We start from the raw sequence: 27,873 nt of genomic DNA, 5'->3' as shown, positions 1-27,873 counted from the left end.
CACGTCCACTGGGGATGATGTTTTCTGGAAAAGGTGGTGGGTGTACTTACACAATAGCTGGTATTTTACTGCTAACACTGATAAAAACAGTGAATAGCTATGACATGGATGTTGTGCTAACAAAAAAAGGAGAAACTTTCATAAGGGGAGGGAGATACCTTCTCTCTTAGTACTCTTTCAGTTGCAAGCATTTTGATTGTTGCACATTGGTTTTCTCTTTTTCCAGTTTCTTTAAAGCACTTAGACATGTTTTAATGTTCAGCTGCTTCAATAGGACTGAAATCATGAAGCTCATCACAGCCTAGAAGTAGAGCTATGATATCCATGTTCAGAAACATCTTTGGGATGTGCCATTGGAGACTAGGGAGTCAGGTGAAATTTACTAATTGGTATATAAAGATCTTGTCAGGGCATTTGGTAGATCCACTGTTGCTTACTTGCTTTTTGTACAGTGGCTTAGTAAAATGGTGGTGACTGATCAGAGTGGGCCATGATGTTTTTCTGATTTTCTTGTGGTGCTTGTTGAAGACAGTAGCAGATTTTTATGGAGTTTTTGGCTGTTGAATCAGGCCTCCCTAAGTGCTAATGCTCTTAGTGACACTTGTTAGATGTTTAGTGTGTTGGTGCAATTAATCTCTAAAAGGAGAGAACTCTGCTCCTTTCCTACAAGAATTAAGGCTTTTCAGTACTCAGAGAATAGAATGATTATACAAGGGTGACATTTAGGTCACTCTTGGTGTCTGATTAAATATTCAGCTGCCTTGTGCATTGAAACATTGTATCTCACACATTTGATTTTTAGATTTGGGTTGCACAGTGCTCACGCATCCTCCGTGTGGATGTGGACTGTATTAACAAGCATGGCAGTGCAAAGAAATTGCTCATTTGTCCTCAGACTCGCAAGCTGCTAGCAGTTAACTCAGAGGAATTTCTTACCTTAGCTTACCTGTTTCTCTGTTCCCTGTTTCTACCACCGTCTCTTATCTGGGCAAGCTAGTAAGACATTTTTGAGAATCTGTGAGCACTTTCCTTGCAGACACCAACAACAAAGAAGAGCAAATGCTCTGAGTTGCTTATTGTCAAGCTGGGGAGGCAATGAAGAGTTTTGACCAGATGTCCAAGCAGACTGGAATCAATTGAAATGCTTCCAAGACACAGCTTCTTCTGACCAGAAATGCGGATTTTGCCACTGAAGGTGTAACCTCAGGGCTGATGGGTTCTCTGTAGTTTCCAGGCAGTAGAAGCCATCTGGTGCTGTTCCTGTGCATCCTGGTGCACATATGGCTGAAAGATTTTGCCCCATCCTCTAGCAAAAGCCTGTCCTGTGAGCAGCTGGAAGCTATACATAGACAGGGTGTACCAACTCTCTGATAAAATTACTAGGAGTATGAAAGCTAGTTAATCATTCATTGCCTGTATATTCTAATTAGAGCAGTCTAAGTGAGTGCATTGTGCTTCTAGCAGTTGCAGGCACTGAAGATCCTGTATGGCTTTCCAAAGATGCAGGGGCAAAGCATGGGCCCTGTTTTATAAATAGGGAAGCTATGGACTGATGGTGGGCTTGTCAGGGGTTTTCATTCTTGTCCCAGCCTTACTGCCATTCCCAAACCTTCAAGCTAAATGCACTGATCATCAGAAAGCTGAGTTGTAGAAGCATACTCCATTTATCCTCAACTTTTGCTGGAGTGTCCTTGCAAAGCAAGAAAACACAAGAGCAGTCCTGGTAAGGAGGCCTGTCACCATTCACAGATGGGCTGTCCTGAAGACATTTTGCCTCATTCTTTACTCCAGTGTATTTTATGAAAAGATCTAACAGGGTTAAAACCAGAAAAAGTCAAACCTTGTTATACCTATTTCTGTTGAGATCCACAAGTTAAAGTGACAGAAGAGAGAAATCAAAGCTGGAACTCCAGCAGATATGAAGAACTGATAAATGACTTCTAAGCATTGGTGCTGTTTTGAGATGGCTGACAGCTTCAGGAAGAAAATATTATTTCAGTGTCTACTTCTTGGAACTTAGGAGTTTTTGTTTGTTTTTTGAAAATTTTATGAGGTGTTGAAACACTGTATTGCATAACTGCTTCAGCCCTTCCCTGTTGCTTTCAGGGTTTTGTTCTGCTTAGCAGTAGATAGTAGGTAATTTAGCCTGTCAAGCCTTACTTGGCTGATTTTATTTCATCAATTACAGAAGACACAATACCATGAATAAACTTCACCTTTTGTACTCTTCATCTCAGTGCAGTGATACATCTTCTCTAAGGAGTGAATAATGGTGTTTTGGTGCTTTGGAAGTTAAATGCATACCAACCACTAAAACATCTAATATTTTGATGGGAGGTCAACAAACAAGTAGTTGTCAGATAGATGTTTTTGATATCCCATGTAAGCTGAGAGATGGTACATTCAGTGACTTGGCAGCTGACAGTGAACTGGGACCCTTGTTGGACTGCCTGGGCAGCCTGTGATCCCAGGAGAAGGCTGGCTTTTTTCCATCTCTGGAAAGAAACGTGTCTGAGTGTATAAAACTTGAAACTATTTGGCATTTACATTTCCTCATGACTTTTCAGGCAAACTGCTATAGACAGGGTGGTAGGAATGTATTGTGGTAAGACAGGCCATACGTGCACCTTTCTAAAGGCAAAGAGCTTCATCTCCAAGGCAGGCATGGGGTTTTTTCTGCCTGTGGTTATCCAGCAGGTCCAGGTGAGATTGTTCTCTGTTCCATTGGTGAGCAGTGCAGTCACTGAAGGCTTTCAGTGACACAGGGCAGCCTTTCAAAACAAGCTGGTATTTATTTGTTTCTTGGGGTGGCACGTAGAGCAAGGTCACGTTTGTGCTGCCAAATTAAACTTCAGATGGAGCCAGAGGGGACTCAAACAACCTTGGATTTCTAGACCTATTGGGTGTCCTCTCAGTGTCCCAGTGTGTGAAGTCCTTGCCACAGCCACATACCTCAAGGTACTCTTTCCCTATTTGCTCTACTGCTGTGGTCTGAATCCTGTCTCCTCCAGCTTCTGATGCTAATCTTTGGTCACTGGAGTCTTCTGTGACCTCTCCAAGGTGCTTCAGTGATTCCAGGTCAGCTCCTGCAGGAAATAAGACTTACTGTGGCAAATACTGCTTTCCCAGGGAAGTGTTGTACATGCTTTCAGACAGCAAAACAGTGTCTGCTGTGTGTGCCCCAGCATCCCATATTGTCCATGTTTGCTGTTTTGTCAGACTGATGATGTCCCCTAGAGTGTTTGGCAGGGTACAGGGAGCAGCTTTGGAGGCAGGGCTGGCTGGTGACTTTGGGACCACTTTTAGGAGCTCAGGTGCTCTGGGTAACAGCCAAGTCTCAGTGCACCCTTCCAGCAAGGGTGAAGTGCTGGGTTGGTAAATCAAAGGGCTTTCCTTGGGAGAAGTGGGTGGCTTTGTCCTGCTCTCCTTTTGATGGTGTGATCCTCTCCAGCAGCAGCAGATTTAATTCTGCACCTTGAGGTTGCAGAAACACACCTGTGTGAACTCAGGTGGTGTGTCGGGCACAGTGCGGCAGGTAATGTTTGTCTTGCTGGGTGTCTGAGAGGAAGAGACCAGAGTCACATGAGCTGCTGGGACACCTTGTCTGCTGTCTGTCATTGACCTTGAGCAGCCCTTACAGCTGCTGGTTGTTTAGAGCTCTCAGATAAAAATAGGTTCCCTCATTTATATATATATGTAAATGAACACGAACCAGACTGCCAAACCAGTGCTATAGTTGGGTGCTTGTGGGCCCAAGTGGGAAGCTGTGTGTCTAAACTGAGTTACCACCCTCAAACCTGACTGTGTCTCTGCACTGGCAGTGGGACTGGGTGAAATTAGTGCTGCTGGAAAGAGCTGCAGGGTGTTACTGAGTGGCAGGTCTCGAGCCCTCTTAAGATGTTTGTGTGCTTGTTATTTGTAAACTGCACCTCTGTTGCCATGAAATATTTTGAGTGAAATGAAGCAATGTTCAGGTGGCGTTTTCCTCAGCTAGAATACATATTTAAATAGCTGTCACCTTTTTATTCCAAAACATCCATTAGGGATTTTTCTCCTCATTTTCTCGTTCCCAGACACAGAAGGCAAGCCCTCCTAGGGGCAGATTTTCTACCGTCATTTAAGACATGTAGATTAATTGGTAAGCAGGTTTTGGTGCTAAGTGTGTTAATGATTTCTGGATGCCTGTGTTGTGGAGTATCATTTTTATGGAAAGACCCTTTTATGGAATGACCCTTTTATGGAATGACCCTTGCCTTTCATGTCCCAGGCAAGTGGGATTTCAATAATACTGATCACTGCCTTGTAGCTTATTGCATGAAGTCTTTTTCATCCACCTGGAACACTTGTATTTGTTCAGGAAAAAAAAGAAAAGCCACTTTGCTTCTGTCTGGCATGCAGGGAGCCACTTGTGTGGTATTTCAGTGTTTTATTGAAAAACAAGATGTTTTTTCGAGCCCCTTTGTAAAAATTGTGTAATTAGTAAGATTTGGTTATAGATGTTTTTGGAGTAGTTGTCACACCTGCTTCAGTTGCCTAACGTGACTTAATGATGAAAAGTCAGTTGTGGGTTGTCTTCCAGAGGACTTGAGTGATGATTTATTTAAAAATTTTTATTCCTTCATCTCAGTTTGCTTCCTTTACATGGTACCTTCTTTTATGAGTGTTTGACAGTGATAGGTTCAAACTTGTTCCAAGATTAGCATGGAGGGTGTTGTAACACATACACATCAGGTAATAAGTCAAGGTGTGGTGGATGGGTTGTGGATGACATCCAGCTTTGTGGATGACTCATCTTCATTGGACCTGAGAGCTGTGGAAGGTCAAATATGTTTTACAGGGTCTGCTATCTTCTCAGTGTTGGATGATCCCTGAATCAAAACTGAGTGGGGAAACCTCAAATCTGGGGTATCTGTTCCTGAATAACCTGATAGGTTTTCCTGTGTCTCAGAGGCTGATTGCCATTGTGCTTGAGGCATGTATACCTGCCTGCTTTCTGTGATCCAGAAGAGCTCAGCAGTGACACATTTTCAGTAAACCCAGTGCTTTTCCTCCTGTAGTGCATGTTTTAAAACTAAACTGGGATCAGGGCACTCACCTGAATGGCTTTGCGTGCGGATTTGCGCAGCCCTGGCGTCCGTGTGTGGCTGAGAGATGAGTACTGTGGCCAGAGACGTTGTCCCTGTGTCTCCCTCAGAGCCGATCGGGGCGCTGGCCGGGCAGCACATCGTGCACGTGGCCTGCGGCGAGTCGCACAGCGTGGCCCTCAGCGACCAGGGCCAGCTCTTCTCCTGGGGCGCCGGCAGCGACGGACAGCTGGGGCTCACCACCATAGAAGATGCAGTGACAGTACCAAGGTAAGCCTTTGCCAGGGTTAGCTTTCCTCAGGGAAGCTCCTCGGAGGGTTGCTCACCAAGGGTTGTTCACCAAGGGTTGCTCGCTTTCTCTCAGTGTGGCAGGAATAGGGCCCTTCTCATGTTGGGATGAAGGTGATTCCTTCTCGTTTTCACTGCTGCTCCCTGAGCCCTGCAAGTCCTCAGGAGGTTTGGGCAGAGCAGACTTTGTGCCCATGGACGGCTGAGGGATGGAAAAGAAAATTGCAGCATGCTTGGCTTCCTCCATGAAAAATGCCACAGTGTTTTGCACAGAAAGAGGAGGTGCATGAAAGAGCACCTAGAAACAGAAATGCTGTTTGTGCTTCACGGTGTTTTATCGTGCTGTGTTGACAGCAGATGCAGTCTCTCATTTGGTCTGCCACTGCAGATCTAGTGCAGAGCAGAAGTTTGGAATGTGTCTCTAGGATGGCTGTCATTGTCAAAACGGTATTTAAAGGAAGAGTTTCAGTGACAAAAGATTAATTTTTGAGCTGAAGGGCTCTGTGGGAAGCACATGTGGTTCTGGTAAAACAGGCAGAGAGAGGCTTGCTTAGCAATGCGATAGTGCCATTTTAAAAATAACATTTTTGTGGAATAACTTGAACCTTTGACATGCTATTTTCTGTACAAAGCACTGAAGAGGGTTTGGTGCTGTAACTCACTGGATCTGCTAGGCCCATAACAGCATGAAAAATGTCAGTGCCTGAGAAAGAATAGCGAAAGAGACACCAAGAGCGAGCTATTTTCACCATTTCCAGATGGCTGGATTCAGTGTTATAGCAGGAAATGTAGTTGAGTTACTAGTCAAGGGTCTAGAGGTCTCCACAGATTTGCATCTATTACATATGGATCGGTATTGCCTTCAAGACAATGTTCCTCAGTCCCAAAACCATGGATTTTGTGTGTATATACAACAAATATCTGAGTGGAAATGATAATTTTTATCTAGGGTGATACTGTGTTTGTGGACACTTACTCCAAAACCATGTTGTCATCTTTAGGTTGATAAAGAAATTGAACCAACAGACGATACTGCAGGTTTCCTGTGGAAATTGGCATTGCCTGGCTCTGGCAGCAGGTACTGTAACATCTGTTATTAATTACCAAAATTTGTGCTGTTATTTTACACAGTGTCCAAGACTGCATATTTCTGTATCATAAATCAAGGACATCCCATGTTCTGACTGCTTTTGGGCCAAATGGGATGCTATAAAATGAACCAGGTACCATGAATATTGGGGAAGAGCTTTGCCAATACTGTGAAGAAAGAAAGCATTACACACAGACCACCCACTGTCTCACTGGTGAATGATGGCAGGAATGCTTGACAGCTTTCCATCTTGATTTAGAAAAATGTGTGTAATTAATTTCTTTGTGTTGAAATTTTCCTTGGCTGTTACTCTTTTATCTGAAATCAGGACTGTTTTTGTTGCACTGTTTGTTACAGCAGTTGTATTTTGTATTTTGCAATTAGTTGCTTGTGTGTTCATTTGCCTGGTGGCTTCAGGCCATGCTTTTTTTTTAGCAAAGAATGTCTCTCTTGATTTTGCTTTTTTTTCTTTTCATCATGAGGCTTGGGTGGGAGCAAAGCCTCCAGGACTGTTTATTTTTAATTTTGGCAGACTTGCTTTTCTCTTGGCTAACTTTCACCCACCATTCTCATTCTTGTTTCAGATGGCCAGTTCTTCACGTGGGGGCAGAACAGCTACGGTCAGCTGGGCTTGGGCAAAGAATGTCCCTCCCAAGCCAGTCCACAGCGTGTCAAGTCTCTAGATGGGATCCCTTTGGCTCAGGTTGCTGCAGGTGGAGCCCACAGTTTTGCCCTTTCTCTCTCAGGAGCTGTGTTTGGCTGGGGGAAGAACAGCTCAGGACAGCTGGGACTAAGTGATGAACGAGGTATGGAAATTATGCTCCTAGGTGAAAGAAGGACAGAGTCCTTTGCCTGGTGTCTCTTGTTGCATTGGCAGTGTATTTTTACTGAGTGGGCCTGTAACACTCAGCAGCCCCTCCTAGGACAAATGGCAGAGAAAGTCTCTGTCTCTGCAGGCTTTTCATACTTAGTAGAAACAGAAACATGGTTTTTTCTCCTTGTGGGTGTTAATTTAAGTGAGGAGGGTTAAAAAGAGAGGTCTTTCAAGTATGAATGCCAACATGCAAATATCAAAGAAAGTGCTCATATTCTTCCTCCCTCTTCTCAAAAATATTTTGTTTGAAATTTGTTGGAGGAAAGGCGTTCCCTGCAGAACAGCAGGCTGAACCCATCTCCTCATTTCCCCACATGATTTTGATTGGTGAGCAGCTGTATGGTTCAAAATGATGGCAACACTGAATATCTCAGTACTGTAAAATGTTGTCTAGTTTATTTATTGCACAGTTTACCAGACACATAGGGCCAGTGGTAGTTTTCTCAGGTGCTAGTCTGAAAAGCCCAGATCTCTTCTGCTTGTTGTTCACACACTCTTAACTTTTTGGAATAAAACAGGTGAATGGAAGGTTTTCTTTGGAGCTTCAAATCAACCTCCTTATTGGTTTCTGCATAATTCCTGAGCAGATTTAACTATCTAGGCAAGTTTTTGAGTGTAGATGTGATACCTAGCATGCACCTAGATACCTTGTACTGTCTGTAAAGTAGGGCTGATCTAATAGGAGAGCAGCAGTGTCCTTTCCACGTAGATTGGCAGATAAATGCTTCTAATTAAAACAAAGCTGCTATTTACATATGGGATGCTTACACTGACATGGGGCTAATCTTAAATGAACAGAACAGGCTTCAGCCTGTGGGATGGTGCTGGCCGGGGATCATATTGTGCTTCCCCCTCAGTGCTTGGCATTGTAGTAAATATGTGGTATTTATGGTAAGTGAATCATGATAAGACAGTGTGAATTATACTTGTCAAACATGAACAGCAAGGTCTGCAAACATGGGTATTCTGCAGCACTGTTATTATTAAAAATTATGCTGTACAGGGAAGTGTCATTCCTGTGGAAAGAAAGATCAGAGTGCTAAAATACAGAAAAAAGTAAATCAAAAATATGCTCTCAATTCTAAACTCATGGAAATGTGACTGTTAGAATCTTAAGAAATGGGCAACTTCTATAGGGAGGAACCTGACTTTTGTTGGTATGGAATAAGCAACTGCTCCCCTTAATATCTAATTGTTTTGGGGTGCCTACTGCTCCTTGAAGTGCTTAGCTTTTATTTTTATTTTATTCATCCCTGAGAGACAGACTTTAAATGATTAGGGGTGGCAGAGTGAAGGAGAAAAGCATCACTTAATGGTTGGTAGTGATTAACCTTTGCAAGTAGGAGGATCTCCTGCTTAAAGGATGACAAGAGAAGAAAAGCTGAGTATTTAAATACACATTGGGATTCAGCTTACCATGTGTCTTGCAGAAGTGTCTCCCACATGTCAGGGTTGTTCTGTATGGAAAAGGTCTAAGTAAGGTTTTGGAAACAAATATTTGCAGTCATCCCTGAGGAGTCTGAAATGGAGCATGAAGCTGAAGGTGGGTGTATGTAGGCTGCACTCACCATATCTCCAAACAGAAGTGCATGTTGAATTCATGCAAGATAATCAACGTGTGCACTCTTGCTCTGGACGACTTTGTTTGAGTCAGTCAAGCCTTTTAAGAATTCGAGGGGAAAAGCAGCAGTGAAGTACTCAAGGCCATGTGGGGCCTTTTTCTCCACAGTTGTTAAAGTTTCCCTTGTGCTCATGGACCACATCTGAAAATCAGAGTGGCAGTGCTTTTCTTGGACGTGCAGGTGTGTATTTATGGACCAGCTGCTTTATTTCCTTTGGCTTCATTGCAGACCGAGAGTCGCCGTGTCACGTGAAGCTGTTGCGCTCTCAGAAGGTGGTTTACATCAGCTGTGGAGAGGAGCACACAGCAGTCCTGACAAAGGTAGAGATGCTGACCCAGGAACCCTGGCCACTGTCTCACCTGCCTGATGGTGTCACAGTAGTTTTCTGTGTAGGGGTAGAAAAACACAGATGGACTTTCTGTATTCCTTCTGACCCCAGTAAAAGAAACTAAGTGGAAAGTATTGCCTAATTATTTATTCCAAAATTCATTCCCAACATGATCCTTTGCTGGTTTCAAGATGAGGATGTTAATAATCCATGGCAGCAAATAGCAAAACTCAGGTGAATAACTTAAAAATAATAGCTTTGTGAGGAAAAAAAATTAACACACACATCCAAAGGGGTGAAAATAGCATTTTGTTGGAAAGTAGAGTAGTACTGTGCATCAGAATAAGATGGAAGCTAAAATGAATGAGTGTTTAAATTTAACATTAGTAGTCACAACATTTACAAGAGGTTTTCAGTTCCAAACCTGCTGCTTCCAAGTGGTGTATAATTTAGTGGTCAGAGGACAGGGCTAGGGTTTGAAAGAGAGCAGCTCAGTTCTTGCCTTGGCTCTGCCACTTTGTAAGTGTTGCTTCCTGTTTTGGAGCCTGTTTTGGAGTGTTTTCCTCTGTAAAATGAATTAAACAACTGAGTTTGGGTTTCCTGTTGGGAAAAATAGCATTGTAGAAAACCAGTTCTGTAGGAGCTTGTCTAGTGTAGAGATAATCTGAAGGTAATTCTGTTAGTTTCTGAAGGGTGGCAAGGTAGCTTGTTTGAAAGCTGCATTAGCAGAACCCAAGTTTCTTTTCTGAATCTTTTGAAAATCGCCGTCAGTCTCTGCCTAAGCTTTGGGCTCATGCTGAAACTGTAGTCAGAGAGATCCTGCTGGGTTATGGGTCCCTAAATGGAGACTCTGCTGTTTGGTTTGCTAACAGAGTGGAGGGGTGTTCACCTTCGGTGCAGGTTCCTGCGGGCAGCTGGGCCACGACTCCATGAACGATGAGGTGAACCCCCGAAGAGTTCTTGAGCTCATGGGCAGTGAAGTATCCCAGATTGCTTGTGGCAGGTGAGTCCTGTGTGCAGTCAGAAGCTTTTCTTTGGTGGAGGTTAATGCTGTACTGAATCATGCAAGTAGGGGGAAATAGTCCTGCTTCTGCATTCTATGTATCAAAGCTTAATGATTTATATCTTACTTTCCATGAGAATTTTCAGACCCTCTAAATGAGATGGTTTTTTAATTGGGGTTGTACCCTGCACTCTAACCTGTAAGAGACGCCTTGCCAACTTAATAATTCAGCAAGACTTAAGAGCAGAAGCCCCTTTGGTCACAAGTTTCCAGCCTCTCTAATGAAAAGTGAGTTAGCAGCATTGGTGCTGTGTGTTTGTACATTCGTACAGGCTTAGCAAATGACTAAGCTGATCCTGTGAGCCTGATACCAGCTGCGTGTCTGCACAAGCTGCTCTTTGTCCCTTCCACCTAAAGGGCTCCATCCCACAAACTGGTGCCATCAGGTGGCAAAAACTGAGCATTGGTGCCCACGTAAAGGTGCTGCTTGGCACCAGCTTCTGGCCTAGGAGAAGTGAGACTAAGTTCTAGGTTGCGTTTGGTTTGGTTGTTGGGGTTTTTTTTCCCCCTTGGTTTTGGTCTTTGTTTTATTTTGAATTTATTGTTAAACAAGGCCCAAACTCTGTACCCATCTTTTACAGACATCACACTTTAGCCTTTGTGCCTTCTTCAGGAATGATCTATGCATTTGGCTGTGGAACAAGAGGCCAGCTGGGAACAGGGCACACTTGCAATGTGAAGTGCCCCTCTCCTGTCAAGGGTCACTGGGCAGCTCACAATGGGCAACTCTCAGGGAAACCTGGTATGTACTGTGCTCGATTTGAAATGGCAGATGGACATAAACAATTTCATCCATGGCTGTCTAAAGACATGTTAACATTGCTCTGTGAAATCTCTGGAATACCAAAAGAAACCCATCCTATTGTCCCAAATGCACTGTGGTAATTTCTGGGTGACCTTTTGCTCTCTCTGTTAATGTGTGCTATCTCCCTTTCTCTTTATGGCAGACTTCAGCATCTGGCCAACTTGTGGCTTCATGAAATTGTACTGATACTTTACTAATACTGTTCCAAACACTTTGTTCTCTCTTTAAAGCCCCTATTGCAGTTTAAAAATGACAACTTTCCCCTCCTGTGTACCTCTTATGAAAGTGCTACAGTGCTTGAGTTCCAGCTGATTTCAGCAGGGCCTTCAAAGGACCCAGGTGCTCCTTGTAGTTGTACTGGCAGTGCAAATGGGAGGGGAGAAAGTATAAGTAGTGTCTTGCATTCATCAGCCTCTAACACAGCTGTGTCTTTCTCAAACAGATGCCTGTAAATACCACATTGTTAAACATATCTTCTCTGGAGGAGACCAAACTTTTGTGCTTTGCTCCAAATACGAGGTAAACCGAATGGAAGTATCTTTACAAGTCTTCTCCCCTGTCCCAGCATTCACGACACAGCTTTTGTTTTTGCTAAAATCTTCTGAATGGAAGTATTGCTTTGCATTCCATTCTGCATTACAAACCTTACCAGCCCTGACAGTTGTTACATGGATTTCCAGCTTCAGTGGCTGAAAGTTGCCTTTCTTTAGAGGCACATCAAAGCCATTGGGAAGACACTGATTCCAGTTTAATCAACAGGGAGGAGAATCCAGTCTTTGCAGATTGGAAGCAGGGGCCTGCTTTCCACCTGTGGCACTGGCTGCTTCATGGTTGGTGTGTAGGGCCATCAGCCACATGCAATGGGATTTTGTTAGTCAGTGCTGGATGGAGGGCTGAATGCTAAATTGGTTTTCCCACTTCTGTCTTCCTTTTTCTTTCAAGAAGTGTTTGGGATAAACTTTTCAGGCATGGAAATAGGTCTAAAATAATTTTACTAAGCCTGTAGGTCCATATGACTGTATTTACGAGGGCTTTGGTACATCTAGAAAATGATATTTTGTTTGTTTTCCTCTTTTTAAAATATATCTGAGGATCCTTTTTTCCCTGAAACTTTTTCATACCTTCCCTTTTGGACTTCTTAGTAATGCCACAAAACTTCTAACCAAACCTTTTCAGAGACCACACTAAGGAAGCTATCAGTTATTTATTAAAACAGAGATTATGGATAGGAAGGAATTGTTTTACAAGCCTTGTCTTTGCTGAAATCTGTATCTTCTCACAGAATTCCTTGCCTGCTGATGATTTCCGGACCATAAATGAAACACGTTACACCTGTTTAATAAATGATGAAACTATAGATGTCTGGAGGCAAAAGCTTTTAGAAAAGAACAGTTCTAATTCTGTCAAGTAGGTATTGTGGCACTGGACAAGCCTTTTGTTGAAAGTTCTATTGAAATAATTTTGTTGGCTTCCGTGCCATGCTTTCACTTGAAATTTAGGAACCTTTTCAAGTGTGGTTCTTGGTTGTTTCCAAGGGGAGGAGTTGCCAGTCACAAGGCTGCCAGGTGAGAGATTCTGAGAAAAAACAGAGGAATTTGAGGCTGCCTCAGCATTGCAGATGGTGGGTGGGAACTTGATTTTAAAGTTGTCCTGCACTGTGTGCTTAAAATTCATGGAAAGCAACAAGAACTTGTGAGCAGACTTATTTAAGTTCTTTCCCCAGTGTGCCTGCCACGAAAAGGGCAGAATTTGGTGGAAAGGAGACACTAATTCCTCCTTTCAAAGAGGGACCTTACATGATCCTGAATGAAGTCTTGCCCTCTGTGCCTCTAAAGGGGTTATCCTGACATTGTTTCCCATGAAAGGAAGGGAAGAGAAATGAAGACATTTACTGAGGCATCGATTCATAACCTGTATCTCTGTTTTCTTTTCTCTTCCTGCTGCAATCAGTAATGTTGTTCAGATACTGTCCTCAGCTGCCTGCTGGAATGGAAGCTTCTTGGAGAAGAAGTAAGTTTTCATTTCCAGCCATGTATGGCTTTCCCTTGATGCAGACTGGAATCCCTTTGCTTCACTTACTTCTGCAGTGGGATTTGATTTTTTTGATCAGGCGGGAGACGAGGGCAGAGGATGTTCCTTAAAGGGGTGGGGTGGTCAGAGCTGGGTAAGGAAGGGAAATGGTCTAAGACAGTGCATGGTGAGTGTACTGTAAGTGGCACAGATTTCTTGGAGTTGCCACAACTGTTGTTCTTCCTTATGAAACAGATTCCAATGGCTTTAAAGAGAGGGATAGGAATAGGACATTAAGGGAAATTACGGATGCCAGGTATCAGAATAGTCTTTTACCCAGGTGACCTAGCTGGTCCATGTGAAAGTATACTTCCATACAGGCTGCTCTTGAAAATACATCAGGGGCAGCAAGGAAGTGCTTTCCTTTTAGGTGACATCACACATGGAAAGTTTTGTGGCCCTGCTTGCAAAAGGAGGAATTTCAAACGGTGTGTAACTCACAATAGGTGGTGACAAGGTTGTAAGACACATAGCTGAGTCAAAGGCTGTGGGTTGGGAAGGCTTGTGTTGGTTGTGTCTGTAAATGTTGAGGAGGTAACAGCATAAGATGAGGAGGAGGAGAAATTTTTCTGGTGATGTGGTGAGTAAATGACCTGTAACTGGGTGAAGAAAAACTTACTTACTCTGAGTAATCTTTGCGTAATACATTCCAAGAGCAACTTGAAGATAGTTTGTTAATTATTCTTGTGTTTTTCTGGTTGTCCAGTGGTTTCTTCTCTAGCATTGTGACATGTTATTGCATCAGGAGAGTTGTGTCATGTTGGTTTAAAAGCCTTGTTGAGGTATCCAAGTTGCTGAGTCACTTTAAATAACCTCACATCTCCTTTGAATGTGGAAATGAGTGGAGTTTATGGCTTCATCAGCCAAATACAGTTGTTCTTTCACTTCAGTGGTGTCTTGGCTGGTGCAGGACTTCTACAGAAAATCTTCAGCCAAATGAATGTTAAATTCTGAAGGCTTAAATGAGGCTGTATTTAACTATGTACCTTTACACATGAAGTCTCATGTCAAGGTGCACTTGACAGAAATACTCCGGTGCATCCCTCCCGTGTCCTAAGGCCATGTAGGCCTGTTTGCCTTACAGGATTAGATGGGGGAGCAGCTTTTCCATGGCTGTGTGCCTGAGCACAGCCAGCACTATCTTTGCAGAGCGCAGCCCCAGGTGCTCTGTACCACAGTATGTCTCTGGGAGCTGTTTCCAGCCTGGAGCCTGTGCTGTTTTGGGAATAACCATTCTACCGCAGCAGGCCGTGTTTAGCTCCTCATGTGGTTACAGCCACACCGTCAAACTGACAAATGCATCCTGTCTTTAAGAGCTGCCTTCCCCTTCAGGGTGTCTAATACAGTGCTCTTAAGTCAGTGAAGGAGTCCTGGGGACCAGAGAGTTCAATGAAGAGTTTCTCTGCAAGAATCCCAGCCCTAACCGAGGTCCAGAGGAATTTGGAAGGGAGAGTCTTTGTTTCTAGTCTTAGAAATTTTCTAGTGGTCATTTCTCTATTGCTTGCTCTCAGGTCATGTCAATACACAGGTAATGGGGTCTCTTCCTTAACCTTATGCCTGTCTGTGATTTCTTTTTTAAAGAATCGATGAACATTTTAAAACCAGTCCAAAGATCCCAGGGATTGATCTGAACTCCACGAGAGTGCTGTTTGAGAAGCTGATGAACTCTCAGCACTCCATTCTCCTAGAGCAGGTATTGCACTTTTGAGATTTGGATATTCAGAGGGGAAAATTAGGGCTTTGTCTCTCTCTCTTGTATGCAAGTACCAGCAGCATTGCTGGGCAAGGTTGTATTGCAAATCTGAAATCCAGACACTTAATGGTACTTCTCCTTTGACCTGGGCTGATTTTGATCTCCTCAGAATGTGTCTCCAAGGCTTTTATTTAAAAACAAGTTTTATCTCATGGCATTTAATACTTGAATGTCTCCTGAAATAAACTCTGTGTATGTTTTATTTGTAATTATTGTGTGTCTGTAAGGAGTTGAGTACTTTATGGTTGTATAACTTATTCTAACTCAGAGAATTTCTTTCACAAGTGCAGAGCTGTGGGATAAAAACATACATGTTCCCCTTGTCACTTTTAGCTATAATATTTATAGCTTTGGATTTTTTCACTCTGGTTTTGACTTTTAAAACAGGCTTTTACCATTTTATCATCCCTTAAGCATTGTCTGCATTGTAGGTGCTCCATCCCCCAGGATAAGTTGTCTTTTTTGTTTTGTTTTCTCTCTAGATACTGAAGAGCTTTGAAAGCTTTTTGATTCCTCAGCTGTCCAGCTCTCCACCAGATGTTGAGGCAATGAGGATCTATCTGATTCTCCCAGAATTCCCACCATTCCAAGACTCCAAGTATTACATCTCTCTGACCCTTCCTCTAGCAATGGCTATTTTGCGCCTGGATACCAACCCCAGCAAAGTGCTTGGTAAGTGTCATTTAAAAATTGTTTTAATTTAGAAGTAAAATATAATTTCAAAGAACACTGGCTAGGGAGGTTAATCTAATTTACCTTATCTACCCACATTCAGAGACTCTGTTCCAGATAAATTTGCATTTCTCTACAGAAACATAGATTTTGTATATCATGAAGATTAAGCTATCCTATTCTCTTAAATTTGATCAGCTCTTGATCACTTTAGATTATTGTTTCTGTATAAGGTAAAAAAAAAAATACAAAATATAAAATTATTTTGTCCTCTACAAGATGCAGACAAACCTTGGTCTGTGACTAAGCTGAGCACTTAAACTCTTCTCCCACTTCTGAGTCTTTTAATTTCTAATATCTTTTCCTCTGAGCTTATTTTAAACTGGACAGAACATATGCTGCTTAATGATGTTACTCACATGTGTTAAGCTACTACTGTTCTTGTTATCTTACTCTGTTTCTTAAGGCTGTCTTGTACTGAACCTGATATTATCATGTAAAATGTCATGTGATGCATTCAGATCTCCAGAAGAGAATCCTAGGCTCCAGCTTTTACTTTGCAAGTGACTGGCTCTGGGAGAGAAGATAATAGTCAGGGTCCCTTCAGGGGCAAGTAAGGGCTCCCTGTCCTTGGCAAGAAAGAAATCAGGCCCTCCAAAGAGGGGGAGTTAATCCTTTAGTGCAGATGTGCCAGGAGACACACTCTGACCCCTGCTAGAAAAGTATGTGGAGCTGCAGAGAATTGCCCAGGCTGCTCTTTGCTTGTCACTCCTGCGAGACAGATGTTTGCCCACAAGATCACAGTATCCTGAATGCTAGACTGAATGCCAGATACTTGAAACTGTGCCTTGAATTAAAGACTGAAAAACTTCAAATTCAGTCTCTCACCCTGATCAGGGTTTGGGCTGGGTAATGACTGGTGTGGCTGGAAGGGAGTGGGAAGGGAGAAGCTTTTCAGTTTCTGGTATTTCGATGACTGCCTTGCTTTCCTGTTCCTACAGCTTGGGCAGGAATAGGGAAGCTTTTTGAGAGTCTTCAGATGTATTCCCCTTTTTTTCAGTTGTAACCCCTTATTTAGGGGATATTCTGGCCTTTTGATTGAGGTTTATATTGATGTCCTCTGCTTTCCAGATAACTGGTGGTCTCAGGTGTGCCCAAGATACTTCCTCAGGCTTGTGGACCTCTATAAAGGTGCGGTGGTTTACCTCCTCAGTGGAAGGAAGACGCTGCTGATCCCAGTCCTGTTCAGCAGCTACATTACAGCTGCTCTCAGGCTTCTGGAGAAACTCCACAAGGTGAGAGGAAAGCCTGGGTATGTGTTGGCTCAAGATGATTCAGTCCTGTCTACCCTTGGCCAGTCGTGGCAAGTCACAACGTGGGAAAGATGTTAGTGGTTTTCCTAAGTCCAAGGTTCTTGAAGATTCTTTAGTCCTGTCTCAAAGCTTGAAATAAAGTTACCCAAAAGAATGGCATCACAGACACCTGTCCCTTGATGATCTCTGCTGTCACTGTGTTGTTGCAGGGTGGTTGGGGTGAGGAGGAGAGGGAGCTAAAATAAGTTATGAAGAGGTTCTATTTGATTCTTTGTGGTTTGTGCCAGAATAGAAGAGATTGTGTATTGTTTGTAGAGCATTCTGGGTCCTTTTGTTACAAGCTGCTATAACTGAATTTATGAAAGCAAACCTGAAAATATGTTGAAATATGTCAAATATTTCCATCTGTTCTCTTCACTAGGTGAATCAGAAGGTTAAACACGTGGAATATGATAAGTTTTATATCCCTGAGATTTCCAGCTTAGTGGACATTCAGGAGGATTATCTCATGTGGTTTTTGCACCAGGCTGGAATGGTAAGAGGTTTTATGTATAGTCATGAAATAGCTGTCCATGTTTGTGTCTCTGGCTGTAGACCTGTATTTCCAATATCCTTAATCAGAGCATAATGTATTCAGTACAGGAGCTTCTGTATGTTAACTATCTCAGATCTGAGTGCTTTACAAAATTGACTTAAAAAGGCTGTCAAAAGAGTTGGAGCTAGCAATATTTAACCAAAGCTTGCAACAGTCTCTGTGATTGTTAATGTGAATTCCATTCAGTCTTTGCACTAGGTGATTAATTCAGTCACTGGATCCTTTTAATGTAATCGAGACCTCAGGAGCCAAGTCCTGTATTCTAAAATGATAATTTTTGCCCTTTACTTCTGCTGTTTAGGCAGGTATTGTGAATAATGTAGCCAGTGATGTTAAAATGTTGCTCTGTAAGAGGAGGCAGTGTGGCGTTCTGGCTAGGGGACTGAACCAAGCCTCAGGAGATGTGGGTTCTGTTCCTGGCTCTTCCAGTAACCTGCTGGGTGATCTTGGGTAAGACCCTTCACCTCTTTTATGTCTCACTTTCCCATCTGTAAGAAAGGAGATAACTAAACTGAGGGCTGGAATATGCTGAGTGGGAACCCAGTGAGATTATTTAATCATAGCAAGGAAAGGAATCTCAAGTGTAAAAAAACCAGCAAAAATCATCTGCCGAGGGATGCTGCAAGAGTAAAACCTGACTGTAGTGATAACTTTTGTGTGTGTTTTATGGGCTTTGTAAGTGTTTGTGTGCTGTGCCCCCATCCTTTACTTTCCATCATTGAAATAGTGCTGCTGTGCTTACCTTTAGTGAGCATAACAATGAAGTACTGGCTTAAATTTATGTAAGGGATAGTTAAAAATGTATCAATATGGCTAATGATGAGTAATTTGTATTGCAGGGGTGTTCTTGTATCACCATGTAGTGGCCTTATGGTCTCTCCTGTTGTTTCATATGGTTTCTGCACTTGTTACTCTTCATAAGAGCAAGTTTCACCCATGGCAGACCAACACAGGATTCTGTGCCAGTCAGTCCTCTTAGTAATGTTTGATGTTCATGTTTTGAATGAGACTTGTGCATTTTCTTGAGAAGGAAGTTCCCATGCTTTTCTTTAAGAGGAAGAAAAATGGGTTGTTGGTCCCAAAGGAGGAAAATTTACTTTGGGTCAACTTTGGACTAGTCCATCCAAAAAAACCATGAGACACTAAATTGAAAGAGTAAAAGATTTTCATACTTCTCTTTTTCTTTCACAGAAAGTAAGGCCGTCCATCATGCAGGTAAGAAAATTGTTTAAAGATTGTTCTTATTTAAATTACTATATTGTTCCTATTTAAAGAAGTGCTTTGGAAGCTGTGGATAGGAACAAATCTTGCCTGTCTTTCTTGCAGGACACTGTGACTCTCTGCTCTTACCCTTTCATCTTTGATGCTCAGGCTAAGACCAAGATGTTACAGACAGATGCAGAATTACAGATGCAGGTAATTATTCTCTCTCCCAGTTTTCCTGACATGTTTCTGTTTCTCTGCTTTTTGCAATGGTGCCTGCATGGAAAGGGTGTTAACTGCGAGCTGGTGTGCAACACTTGATTGTTTCCATGGTATGGGAGAGCAGTGAAGCTGGAGTGTAGCAATCTCTTTGCCCTGGATACTGCAGAGGCAGTGCTTGGTGTCTTCCCCTTCAAAATGTTTGTCTGGCAACATCAGGACTGGCAGATGTACACATGGTGGAAATTTAAACTGTACAGGGAAGGGGTAGTTATATATTTATGATAATCCAAGGATAAGGAGTAAGGTGAGGAGCTGTAAGACTGGATAAGCAGACAAAAGTCTGGGTAAGTGAACACTTGTTTTGGCATTTCTGCCTGCTGCAGGAGTGGTTGTTCCTTCTAACAGTGAGGTGAGTGTTGTAGACCAGCTGCTGATGCTGTTTGTGGGTGCAGGCAGCAGCTGTTGCCAGCAGCCCACCCACCCAGGTGCAGTGCAGCCCCGGGCCCTCCAGGAGGGTGCTGACAGCAGGTGTGCAGCTCCAGCACCCTGTAGGTGTCAGCCAAGCCAGCTCACAGCCAGGCTGTGACAGGGGCAGCTGGCCTCTGTGCCAGTGGAAATGCCCCAGTGCCAGGCACTGCTCACACAGGTCCCTCCTGAGATGGGCACAGCTTTGGGCACTGGCAAGACATGCAGGCACACACACACTGTACAGAGGGAGCATGGGATTCTTGAACCCTGGAGAAACCAAAGAGGCAGAAAGGAACACGAGGCATGTAGTTAACTGTTTTCCTTTCATAGGAAGAAAAAAAGGCTTAGGCATAGGCTGCTTTTAACTTCTCTTTTTATTTGCAGGTTGCAATAAATGGTGCAAATTTGCAGAATGTCTTCATGCTTCTCACCCTGGAGCCTCTGCTGGCCAGAAGCCCTTTCCTGGTACTTCATGTTCGCAGGAGTAACTTAGTTGGTGATGCTTTAAGGGAGTTGAGCATCCATTCAGACATTGACTTGAAAAAACCTCTCAAAGTAAGTTTCCCCCATATCTTTAGCACTCTCTCATTTAACAAACATTTCCATAGCCTTTCAGCCATTCACACTACCTCTTCACCAGTGTGCAGTAACTTCTCCATAGGTGTTGCACACAGGAACATTTGGTCTGGTCAGTGCAAGGATTGAGTCTTTCTTCTGACCCCTGGAGTGCTTTGGCAGTGGATAGTTTACAAGAAGGCAAGCACAGGGATTGCTCTCTTCTCCTGGTGTGTTCAGTGTACAAGGGCCAGGGGAGGAAGCATTTTGTGATGTTATGCAATCTCTGTTTTGCCCTTCTGCAGGAGCAGACTGTTTACAATAGGATGTGTTTAATCTCTGAGAGATTGCCACTGTCTTCAGTAGCTGCTGTCGTGCTGCTGCTTTGGTTGTTGGGACAACAGGTGGTTATTTGTGATTGGCATGAGGATTTAAACATTGTCAAAATAGCTGATTTGCCATCGCTGTTCCCTTTCTGTCCATGCAGGCAGAGCACTGAAATGAGCTTGTGGGTTGCCATGGGTTTGGGCATGTTGGTCAGATTTCTTTGTGTGGCTCTCAGTTAGAGAGAGGTCTGATTCACTCAGTCTCAGCTCTGCATCCCTGTCACTGTCCCTGCTTTCTCTACAGGTCATCTTTGATGGTGAGGAAGCTGTTGATGCTGGAGGAGTGACAAAGGAATTTTTCCTCCTGTTGTTGAAAGAACTACTCAACCCTATCTATGGCATGTTCACTTACTACCCAGAGTCAAACCTGCTGTGGTTTTCAGACACGGTAAGCCCTTGCCGTCGGTACATGCAGGTTGGAATAATATACTGCATTTAAATGACAAGGAAGTTAGTGGCAAACTATGGGAAAGAAATGTTCTTCCTCTCATTTTCTACTCCTGATACAATGTGAACTCTATTTTCAGTTAGTGTAAATAGGTCCATTAGCCTTAGTAGAATGGTGATGGTTGTGCCTGTTAAAGACTTGGCTCTCTCTCTTTATTCTTCTGCCATAATAAAACTTGTATTAAGGGTCAGGTGACAAGTAATAGTACTCTTATTATCATCAATGTGATGATCATGTGCTGTTTTACAGAATGAGAGGTTTAGGTGGTCATGGCATTAGAGTTCTGTGTCTCCCTTGCTGTTCACATAATTGCAGCCAATCCACTTAGCCAAGCATCACTATCGCCTTCAGGATCTAAAGTTTTTAATGCTTTTTATGATGAAGCTCTTAAGCAGCAAGGAACATGGCTTGTAGTGGAAAGTTGTTGGTTTTAGAAGAGTGTGGAGTGCAAGATCTGTATTTGTCAGATGGCTGGAGATGGTGGTTTATGTCCTTTTCCTCACCTCCATAGGTAGCAAGGTGGGAAATGAGGTTGTCAGTCTTCCCTTAAGGTGAGGCTGTCCTGCTAGGTGTGTTACAGGGAAGGAAGCGGCCTGATACCTCCTGTAACTTGTGAACAGTATTACAGAGCATTCACTCCTATTGTCAGTACTATAAAACAAGTATTTTGGCACCAGGAGTGATGACGGTGTGAGCACTGGAAAGGAGTTGTGTATTGGGAGCATTTAACGAGCGTGGGCAGCCAGCCTGCGGCTGACACAGCAGCGTGAGAGTCAGTGGGTGAGGAGAAGGAGGCCTGTGCTGGCACCTCTGCTGGTGTGTCTGCCTGGGTAGAACTGTGCTGGTGCAAAAGCTTTTAATAGAAAATAGGATGGGTAATGGGGAGAGGATTGTTAACACATTTTCTTGCAGTACATAGACAGTAAACGCTGAAGCACCATTAGTGTCTAAACGCAGAGGTGTTTAAAAAGGAACTAAAAGGCAGGTAGGGTGGAAAGCTGCTGTTCCTACAGTGAGCATGGCTTACAGAAGTAATAGAGCATGGTTTTTGAAAATTCATTTCTGTGCCACACGCCACCAAGAAATTTACAACCAAAATGGCACCTGGTGGTGAGCTCTCTGACTTTTCCCAGTTGGAAAAGCAGGGTCTGGCTTCTTAGTGCATGGAGGAAAGGGTACTGTGCATTGCACCAGTGACAGTGTGTCTCATCAGGATTTCTCTGTGTGGTTTTGCAGTGTTTTGTAGAACACAACTGGTTTCACTTGATTGGCATCATATGTGGTCTTGCAATCTACAATTTCACAGTGGTAGACCTTCACTTTCCCTTGGCTCTGTACAAAAAACTCTTGAACGTGAAGCCCTGCCTAGAGGATTTGAAGGAGCTGTCCCCTACGGAAGGAAGGTATGAAAATCAAAATTTGCAGCTTTTCTGGAAGGTAGACCATCCAGCTAAGAACAGGAAGTGCCAAACTAGATAAAAGCTTATGAATAAAACACCTCCTAATCCTTTTGAGTGACTGACTAATTTGTGTGACTGTGAAAACACATGAGCTGGTGGTGGATTTTGTGTACGACTTCTCTCCCACAGGCTATTGGATCAATCTGCTTAGGCTCCCACCCTCCTGACCCCCAGAAACTGGGTACCAACACAGCCAAAAGGACACGCCCCACACCCCCTTTTGAGAGCAAGGAGTGGAAGCCTGTCCCTGACCTGTGTGGTTGTGTGTGTGATCCCGGATCCCAGCCTCAGCCCTTCTCCTTGAGCCAGGCTCAGACTAGCAAGCAGGGAGTTGTGTGTAGGGCTGTGAGTCATCCCATCCATGAGCCAGAGCAGCTCTGACCTGCTCCCATGACAGGAAGAAGTTGAATAGAGTGAAATAATGACTTTTTCCAAGCGGTGTATTGAATTTTTTTTACCTAGTTGCGTAGGGATACTGGTTCCTCCTGACACTGAGAAGTTAAGATCCCACCATCTGACTGCTGTCTTATTTCTGTTTCTGAGTTGCCATCTGATTCATCTACACAAAATGACAGCTGTATTTATCAATAATGAGATAAAATGCCAGGAAGACAGCAGCAGGATTCTGGGGGGTAGCAGAGTATTTTCTGTATGATGGGGCATACAGATATAGCCCACCTCTGTCTCTGCCTCGATTCCGTCAGACCTTTGTGTGGTGGTGACATAGAATTAGAACTTCAGAACTGGGAATGTAGTTCTGTTCCAAAGCCAGGATTATTAAAGGTGGTCCATGAACTAGGTAGTCATAGACTGTATTGATAGTTTCTTTGGACTGGTATTTATCCGTCTTCTAACAAAGCATCTCTTTATTTGAGGTGTATTTCTTTCTTACTGCTTCAGGTGACTCACATTCTCTCTATTGCAATCTTATTACCCACATGTGTGATGCTATTTACTTCTGCTGAGTTTGTTTTCCCTGTTAGTGGTATGGCTTTTAAAATCTCTGATTATTATTTTTTTTCCTTTTCTTTCCCTACTTGTTGTTTAGGAGTCTCCAGCAACTTTTAGATTACCCTGGGGAAGATGTGGAGGAGACATTCTGTTTGAATTTTACAGTAAGACACATTTGACATATCAGCTTTCTGATTACTATGGTACAGTTGAAGCCTATCTATATTTTCCTGTGTATTCTGGCTGATTCCAAATGCCTGTAGCACATACCCATGCTAATCTTAAAATGTTCTTTGCTGTCAACTCCCTTCTTCTTTTGTATGTATGTGGTCCTAAAAACTGAGCTAGTAAGTAGATTAAGCTGAGTGGTTTTCAAAACAGTCTTCTTGTCACTGTTCAAAGACCTGATGCTCTAACAGGTTGTGAGTGATGGGTTCCTCTTCATCTGGATCATTTTTTGTCCATCTGTCCAAGGCCTGCCCTGGGGTAAAAACAAGGTACCATAAAACTGCTCCACACTGTGAAGAACCTTGCTGAGCAAGGAGAGTGATGCCCATTTCCTTTTTGCATGAATGAGCGTGCATAAACTCTCTTAGATCAAATTTACCTCTGGGGTGAGTCAGACCTGCACCTGACTGTGTCTCCTGCAGTTCAGAGCTGTAACTTGGGATGAGGCAATGGAGCCATTGTGATGGTAATGGAGGCTGTGTAAAAAAAACATACCTTTAAAGTAAAAAAAGAGACTCTTCTCCAAATTCTTTTTCACACATAAGGTCTCTTTTGTCTATGACCCTTTCACATGCTTTTCAGGTAACCAGTTAGTGTACAGAGTGTAGGTTTGTGCTGCTGCCATCCTAGGCTGGCAAAAGCAGGAAAATGTCTGTGTCATTTTTTCTTCCAGCGAGAAAGGATGAATTAACCCACTGAGTTTCTGTTAAAAAGGGAGTAATTTTTATTGCCGTAACTCATGAGCTTAGTTAAAAACAGTTAGTTTTTACTTATAAATCTCTTGGGGCTTTTTCCCCAGGAAATGTACCTAAAATATTTTTTATTAGTTTCTAAGTTCACATTTCAACTTAATAGCAGTCCAACAGCAAATGTAGGTGATGGAGGGTGGTGAAGCACACAGGGTACTTGGAGCAGAGAACAGAAGTTCCTGCACATACCATTTGCTCTGGCCCACCCTTTACATACCTCCTTAGTCCTCAGCTGTCTGAGTCTTAAGAGGACTCTGTCTTTCTTATAGGCACGTGCTCTGGAAAATACTTCTGGTAAAATTAATTTCCTGGTTTTGTACAGATCTGCAGGGAGAGCTATGGTGTGACAGAGCAGAAGAACCTGATTGAAGATGGAGATAAAATCCTGGTGCAGAAGGACAACAGGCAAGTGGGGCACCTGTGGGGTTGGAGTTGTGCTTGTGGTGGAGTCATGTGCCACAGAAACTCTGGCTGAAGGGAAATGTGGGGGCTAATTAGCAGTCACTGCAAACAAACTTTAAGACCAGTTGCTCAAAAGTTACTGGGCACTTGAACAAAAATCAAGTTTTCATCATCTTTCTGCCAATGTTTGGAAAATGTACCATGCACTTGGATTGACATCTTCCCTATAAAAGGCCTATAGTAGTTTTTCTCATTTTAAGTAGACATTTGAGACATGATTTTGGCCCAGGGTAATACCCCTGATGGCTCAGAGGGAAACTGTATGTAACCAACAAAACTGAGCCTGGCAGACTTGTTTGTACTCCTTGTTCTGGAGCTGGAAACTTTGAGCACAGCCTGACTCCCATCCCTGATCACAGCCAGAAGGAGCTGCTGTACTTGGATCCCTTTCCATTTGACTGAACATCCCAGAGTTATTACTAGCACAGCTACCATTCCTGCCCCCCCCCTTTTTTTTTTTTTGTCCAGCTGCTGAACTATTTTCTTCCCATAATCTTGTAATTGGATTTCTACAAGTGCCTTTATTACTTGAAGCAGTGTTCACATTCTTTCTCTGCTGGCAAAACATTGTGATCCAGTGACTACTCAGCAGCACGGTTAGGGACTTGTACTAGGATTGCTGAAGACCTGGCTGGCCAGGCTGGAGATGAAGTAATTTCCTATTAATCTGATTATTTAAAAGGGTTTTGAATGTGTCTGAAGCCATTGCTATAGCAAAAGTTTTGTCTGTGCTAACTTCTTACCTACTTTACTACTGTCCAAAATTACACAGCTAAAGAGCTGCCTCCATGCAAAACCCACATGGGTTTCTATCTCCCTGCAAAGAGAAGATGGACTTCAGGTAAAACAGAGGAGTGTTTAATCTACCCCTGCAACAGGGAAGGAAAGATAAAAATGCCAGTGTTAGGACCCTTTAGGGATTTTAGGTTGGGCATATACATTTAAAAGAAAACCTGCCTTTTTTTTACTGTGTGCCATCTAGTACAAAGGAACAAAGATGTTAGCTGAGAACACTTGGGAAGAGCACCAGGGTTAACTACTGGAACTGTTTATTAAGTCAGGATAGGAAACAAGGGAAGAAAATCCTTAAGGAGAAAGGCTAGTGTATAGTTCCACCAGCTTAACATTCCAAAATTCAATTGCTTTATCCTGACTGGACTACTGAACTCAAGCTAACCTCTAAATCCAAGTCTAGACATGACTGTCAATTTACCTTACAGTGCTTAATGGCTTCCTCCACCTCTACATTTAGAGGCCAGGGACCAATTTGCCACCCTATGGCCTGAGTAGTTTGTTGTGTGCGTGTCTGTGGGCACTGCCCTTCCTGTGTGAGGAAGGTTCATTGGGAACTGGGGGAATGCACAGGATTGCTGTAACTGACAAGTTCAGAGTAGGAAATGCCTACATTTTCCCTTTCTCCTTTGGAGTTCATAAATGCTCTTGACGCGGAGTTCATGACCGTAACAGCCAGAGAGGAGTTAAGCAACAGTTAAGTGCTTAATCAGCTTGAATTTCCCTAATGCTCAGGTGACTATGGGGAAAATGACAATAAAGCAAGTGCACTGGAAAATAACTCCCCCTTTGGTATATGATTTCTTAGTCCACGTTTTCGGTTTTGTTAATCTGCTTTCTTATTTCCTTTTTACTTCCTCACCTATCCCTCGCTGCTTTTGCATAGTGTATGTGGTGAGAACTCCATCAAATGGCCAGAATGTTTCTTCCAGTTGTAACCTCCTCAGCTTTACTGGTGGCAGAGACCCTGGGGGCCCTCCCATGCCACCACTGCCAGGGAATAAGCAGGCACACGGTAGCCCTTGCTGCTGAGCACTCTGTCCATGTTGCAGTGACTTGGTGAGAGGAGTGCATTGGGTTGAGGCTGCTGGAGACTCTTACTTGCAAAACACTTCACAAGCAGAAGCAGGAAAACTTGGCAGTGCTGCTGCTTAGACATATGATTAAAAGTGCTTTCCTCTGCCTGCTTTCTCTCAATGCATTAGGGAAGAGTTTGTCGAAGCCTACGTAAATTACATCTTCAACCTCTCCGTCCAAGAGTGGTACACAGCCTTTTCTACTGGCTTCCTGAAAGTGTGTGGTGGGAAGGTCCTGGAACTCTTCCAGCCCACGGAGCTCAGGGCCATGATAGTTGGAAACAGTAACTACAACTGGGAGGAACTGGAGGAGGTAAAGCTTCCCTCTTGTACTATTTTTTATTTTGCACAGGTGCCAGGATTGTGCAGTTGCATAAGATGGGCATTATTCTGTGTCAGGAGATGGGATAAGCCACAATGCTTTTTTTTCATGCTCCTTGTACACCTTGCTGTCACTCACGTGAAAAGTTTCTCACTGTGCTGGTCTGCTACAGATAAAGCTCAGGGAGGAAGTTCAGGATGAGGAAGGACAGAGAGAAGGACTTCCATTTGCTTTTTTTAGGGATGAAATCTATGGCCAAAGGGAGGACACAAAGGGTCTTCACCTGTAGTAAAACTCCACTGCACAAGGGCAAAATCTACACAAGGGTTCAAAGGGGAGTCTGGACACCCAGAAAGGGTTGTATCCTCTCAAAATACATAGATCAGCAAGTCACTCACAGTGCAGAGTGTGTGATCCTGTTCATGAGTTCAGCCTGTGAAAAGGCACTCCAGAATTGCTCTCCACACTTGTAATTAGCTGAAAAGCAGAAGGCTGATGTCTGCCTTCCTCACATTGCCAGGAGAACCCTTGCCACGTCTTTGAGCCATGCCATTGTCCATCCCCCATCTTGTGTTCCCTTTCAAAGCTATCAGGTATAGGTGTAATGTCAGATAGTAGAAAAGATCAGGTCTGGGTTCTGCTTAGTCTTTGCTTTCTAGTGCCAGCTGAAAATGTGGTATTTTGGTTTTTAATAGAGCGCTGTCTATAAGGGAGACTACACTGCCACACACCCAACTGTGAGAATGTTCTGGGAGACCTTCCATGAATTTCCCTTGGAAAAGAAGAAGAAATTTCTCTGTAAGTACCTTGCAGTGGTGCAGCATCTCCTGGGATGAAAGACTTGGGTGGGAGTGGCTGCAGAGCTTCAACTCAACTTGCATTGAGTTGGCTGATCCAGCATGAACGACAACATCTGCTAGTCAGAGCTGGGGCTTCCCTCTATTGTGGTTTTTTCCCTTCTCTCCTGGCCACCTAGCTGGCTCTAGGTGGCCCT

At 43.3% G+C, this 27,873-nt stretch overlaps 1 protein-coding gene across 4 annotated transcripts in view; it reads left to right on the top strand.

Annotated features, from left to right (window-relative positions):
* Positions 1 to 27,873, top strand: part of LOC121339944 (probable E3 ubiquitin-protein ligase HERC3) — a 43,431-nt gene that overhangs the window by 13,467 nt on the left and 2,091 nt on the right. For 2 of the 4 annotated variants that reach the window (XM_041412223.1, XM_041412222.1), the window contains exons 3-24: positions 5,195 to 5,354; positions 6,374 to 6,450; positions 7,047 to 7,268; positions 9,187 to 9,278; positions 10,159 to 10,289; positions 10,931 to 11,091; positions 11,597 to 11,673; positions 12,437 to 12,561; positions 13,105 to 13,164; positions 14,806 to 14,917; positions 15,460 to 15,649; positions 16,781 to 16,944; positions 17,384 to 17,497; positions 18,749 to 18,772; positions 18,884 to 18,973; positions 19,835 to 20,005; positions 20,636 to 20,779; positions 22,076 to 22,242; positions 23,348 to 23,414; positions 24,550 to 24,632; positions 26,687 to 26,870; positions 27,575 to 27,677. In XM_041412223.1, the coding sequence (XP_041268157.1) occupies positions 5,195 to 5,354; positions 6,374 to 6,450; positions 7,047 to 7,268; positions 9,187 to 9,278; positions 10,159 to 10,289; positions 10,931 to 11,091; positions 11,597 to 11,673; positions 12,437 to 12,561; positions 13,105 to 13,164; positions 14,806 to 14,917; positions 15,460 to 15,649; positions 16,781 to 16,944; positions 17,384 to 17,497; positions 18,749 to 18,772; positions 18,884 to 18,973; positions 19,835 to 20,005; positions 20,636 to 20,779; positions 22,076 to 22,242; positions 23,348 to 23,414; positions 24,550 to 24,632; positions 26,687 to 26,870; positions 27,575 to 27,677 (2,718 nt within the window). Of the gene's footprint in view, positions 1 to 5,194; positions 5,355 to 6,373; positions 6,451 to 7,046; positions 7,269 to 9,186; positions 9,279 to 10,158; positions 10,290 to 10,930; positions 11,092 to 11,596; positions 11,674 to 12,436; positions 12,562 to 13,104; positions 13,165 to 14,805; positions 14,918 to 15,459; positions 15,650 to 16,780; positions 16,945 to 17,383; positions 17,498 to 17,858; positions 18,008 to 18,748; positions 18,773 to 18,883; positions 18,976 to 19,834; positions 20,006 to 20,635; positions 20,780 to 22,075; positions 22,243 to 23,347; positions 23,415 to 24,549; positions 24,633 to 26,686; positions 26,871 to 27,574; positions 27,678 to 27,873 lie in introns of those variants that run through there. The other 2 variants (XM_041412224.1, XR_005953236.1) reach the window with 2 other exon arrangements.

This window comes from Onychostruthus taczanowskii, unplaced genomic scaffold, assembly GCF_017590055.1.
Source record: "Onychostruthus taczanowskii isolate IOZ18803 unplaced genomic scaffold, ASM1759005v1 scaffold38, whole genome shotgun sequence".
Lineage (NCBI taxonomy): Eukaryota > Metazoa > Chordata > Aves > Passeriformes > Passeridae > Onychostruthus > Onychostruthus taczanowskii.
This window is presented reverse-complemented; position numbering and strand designations above follow the sequence as displayed.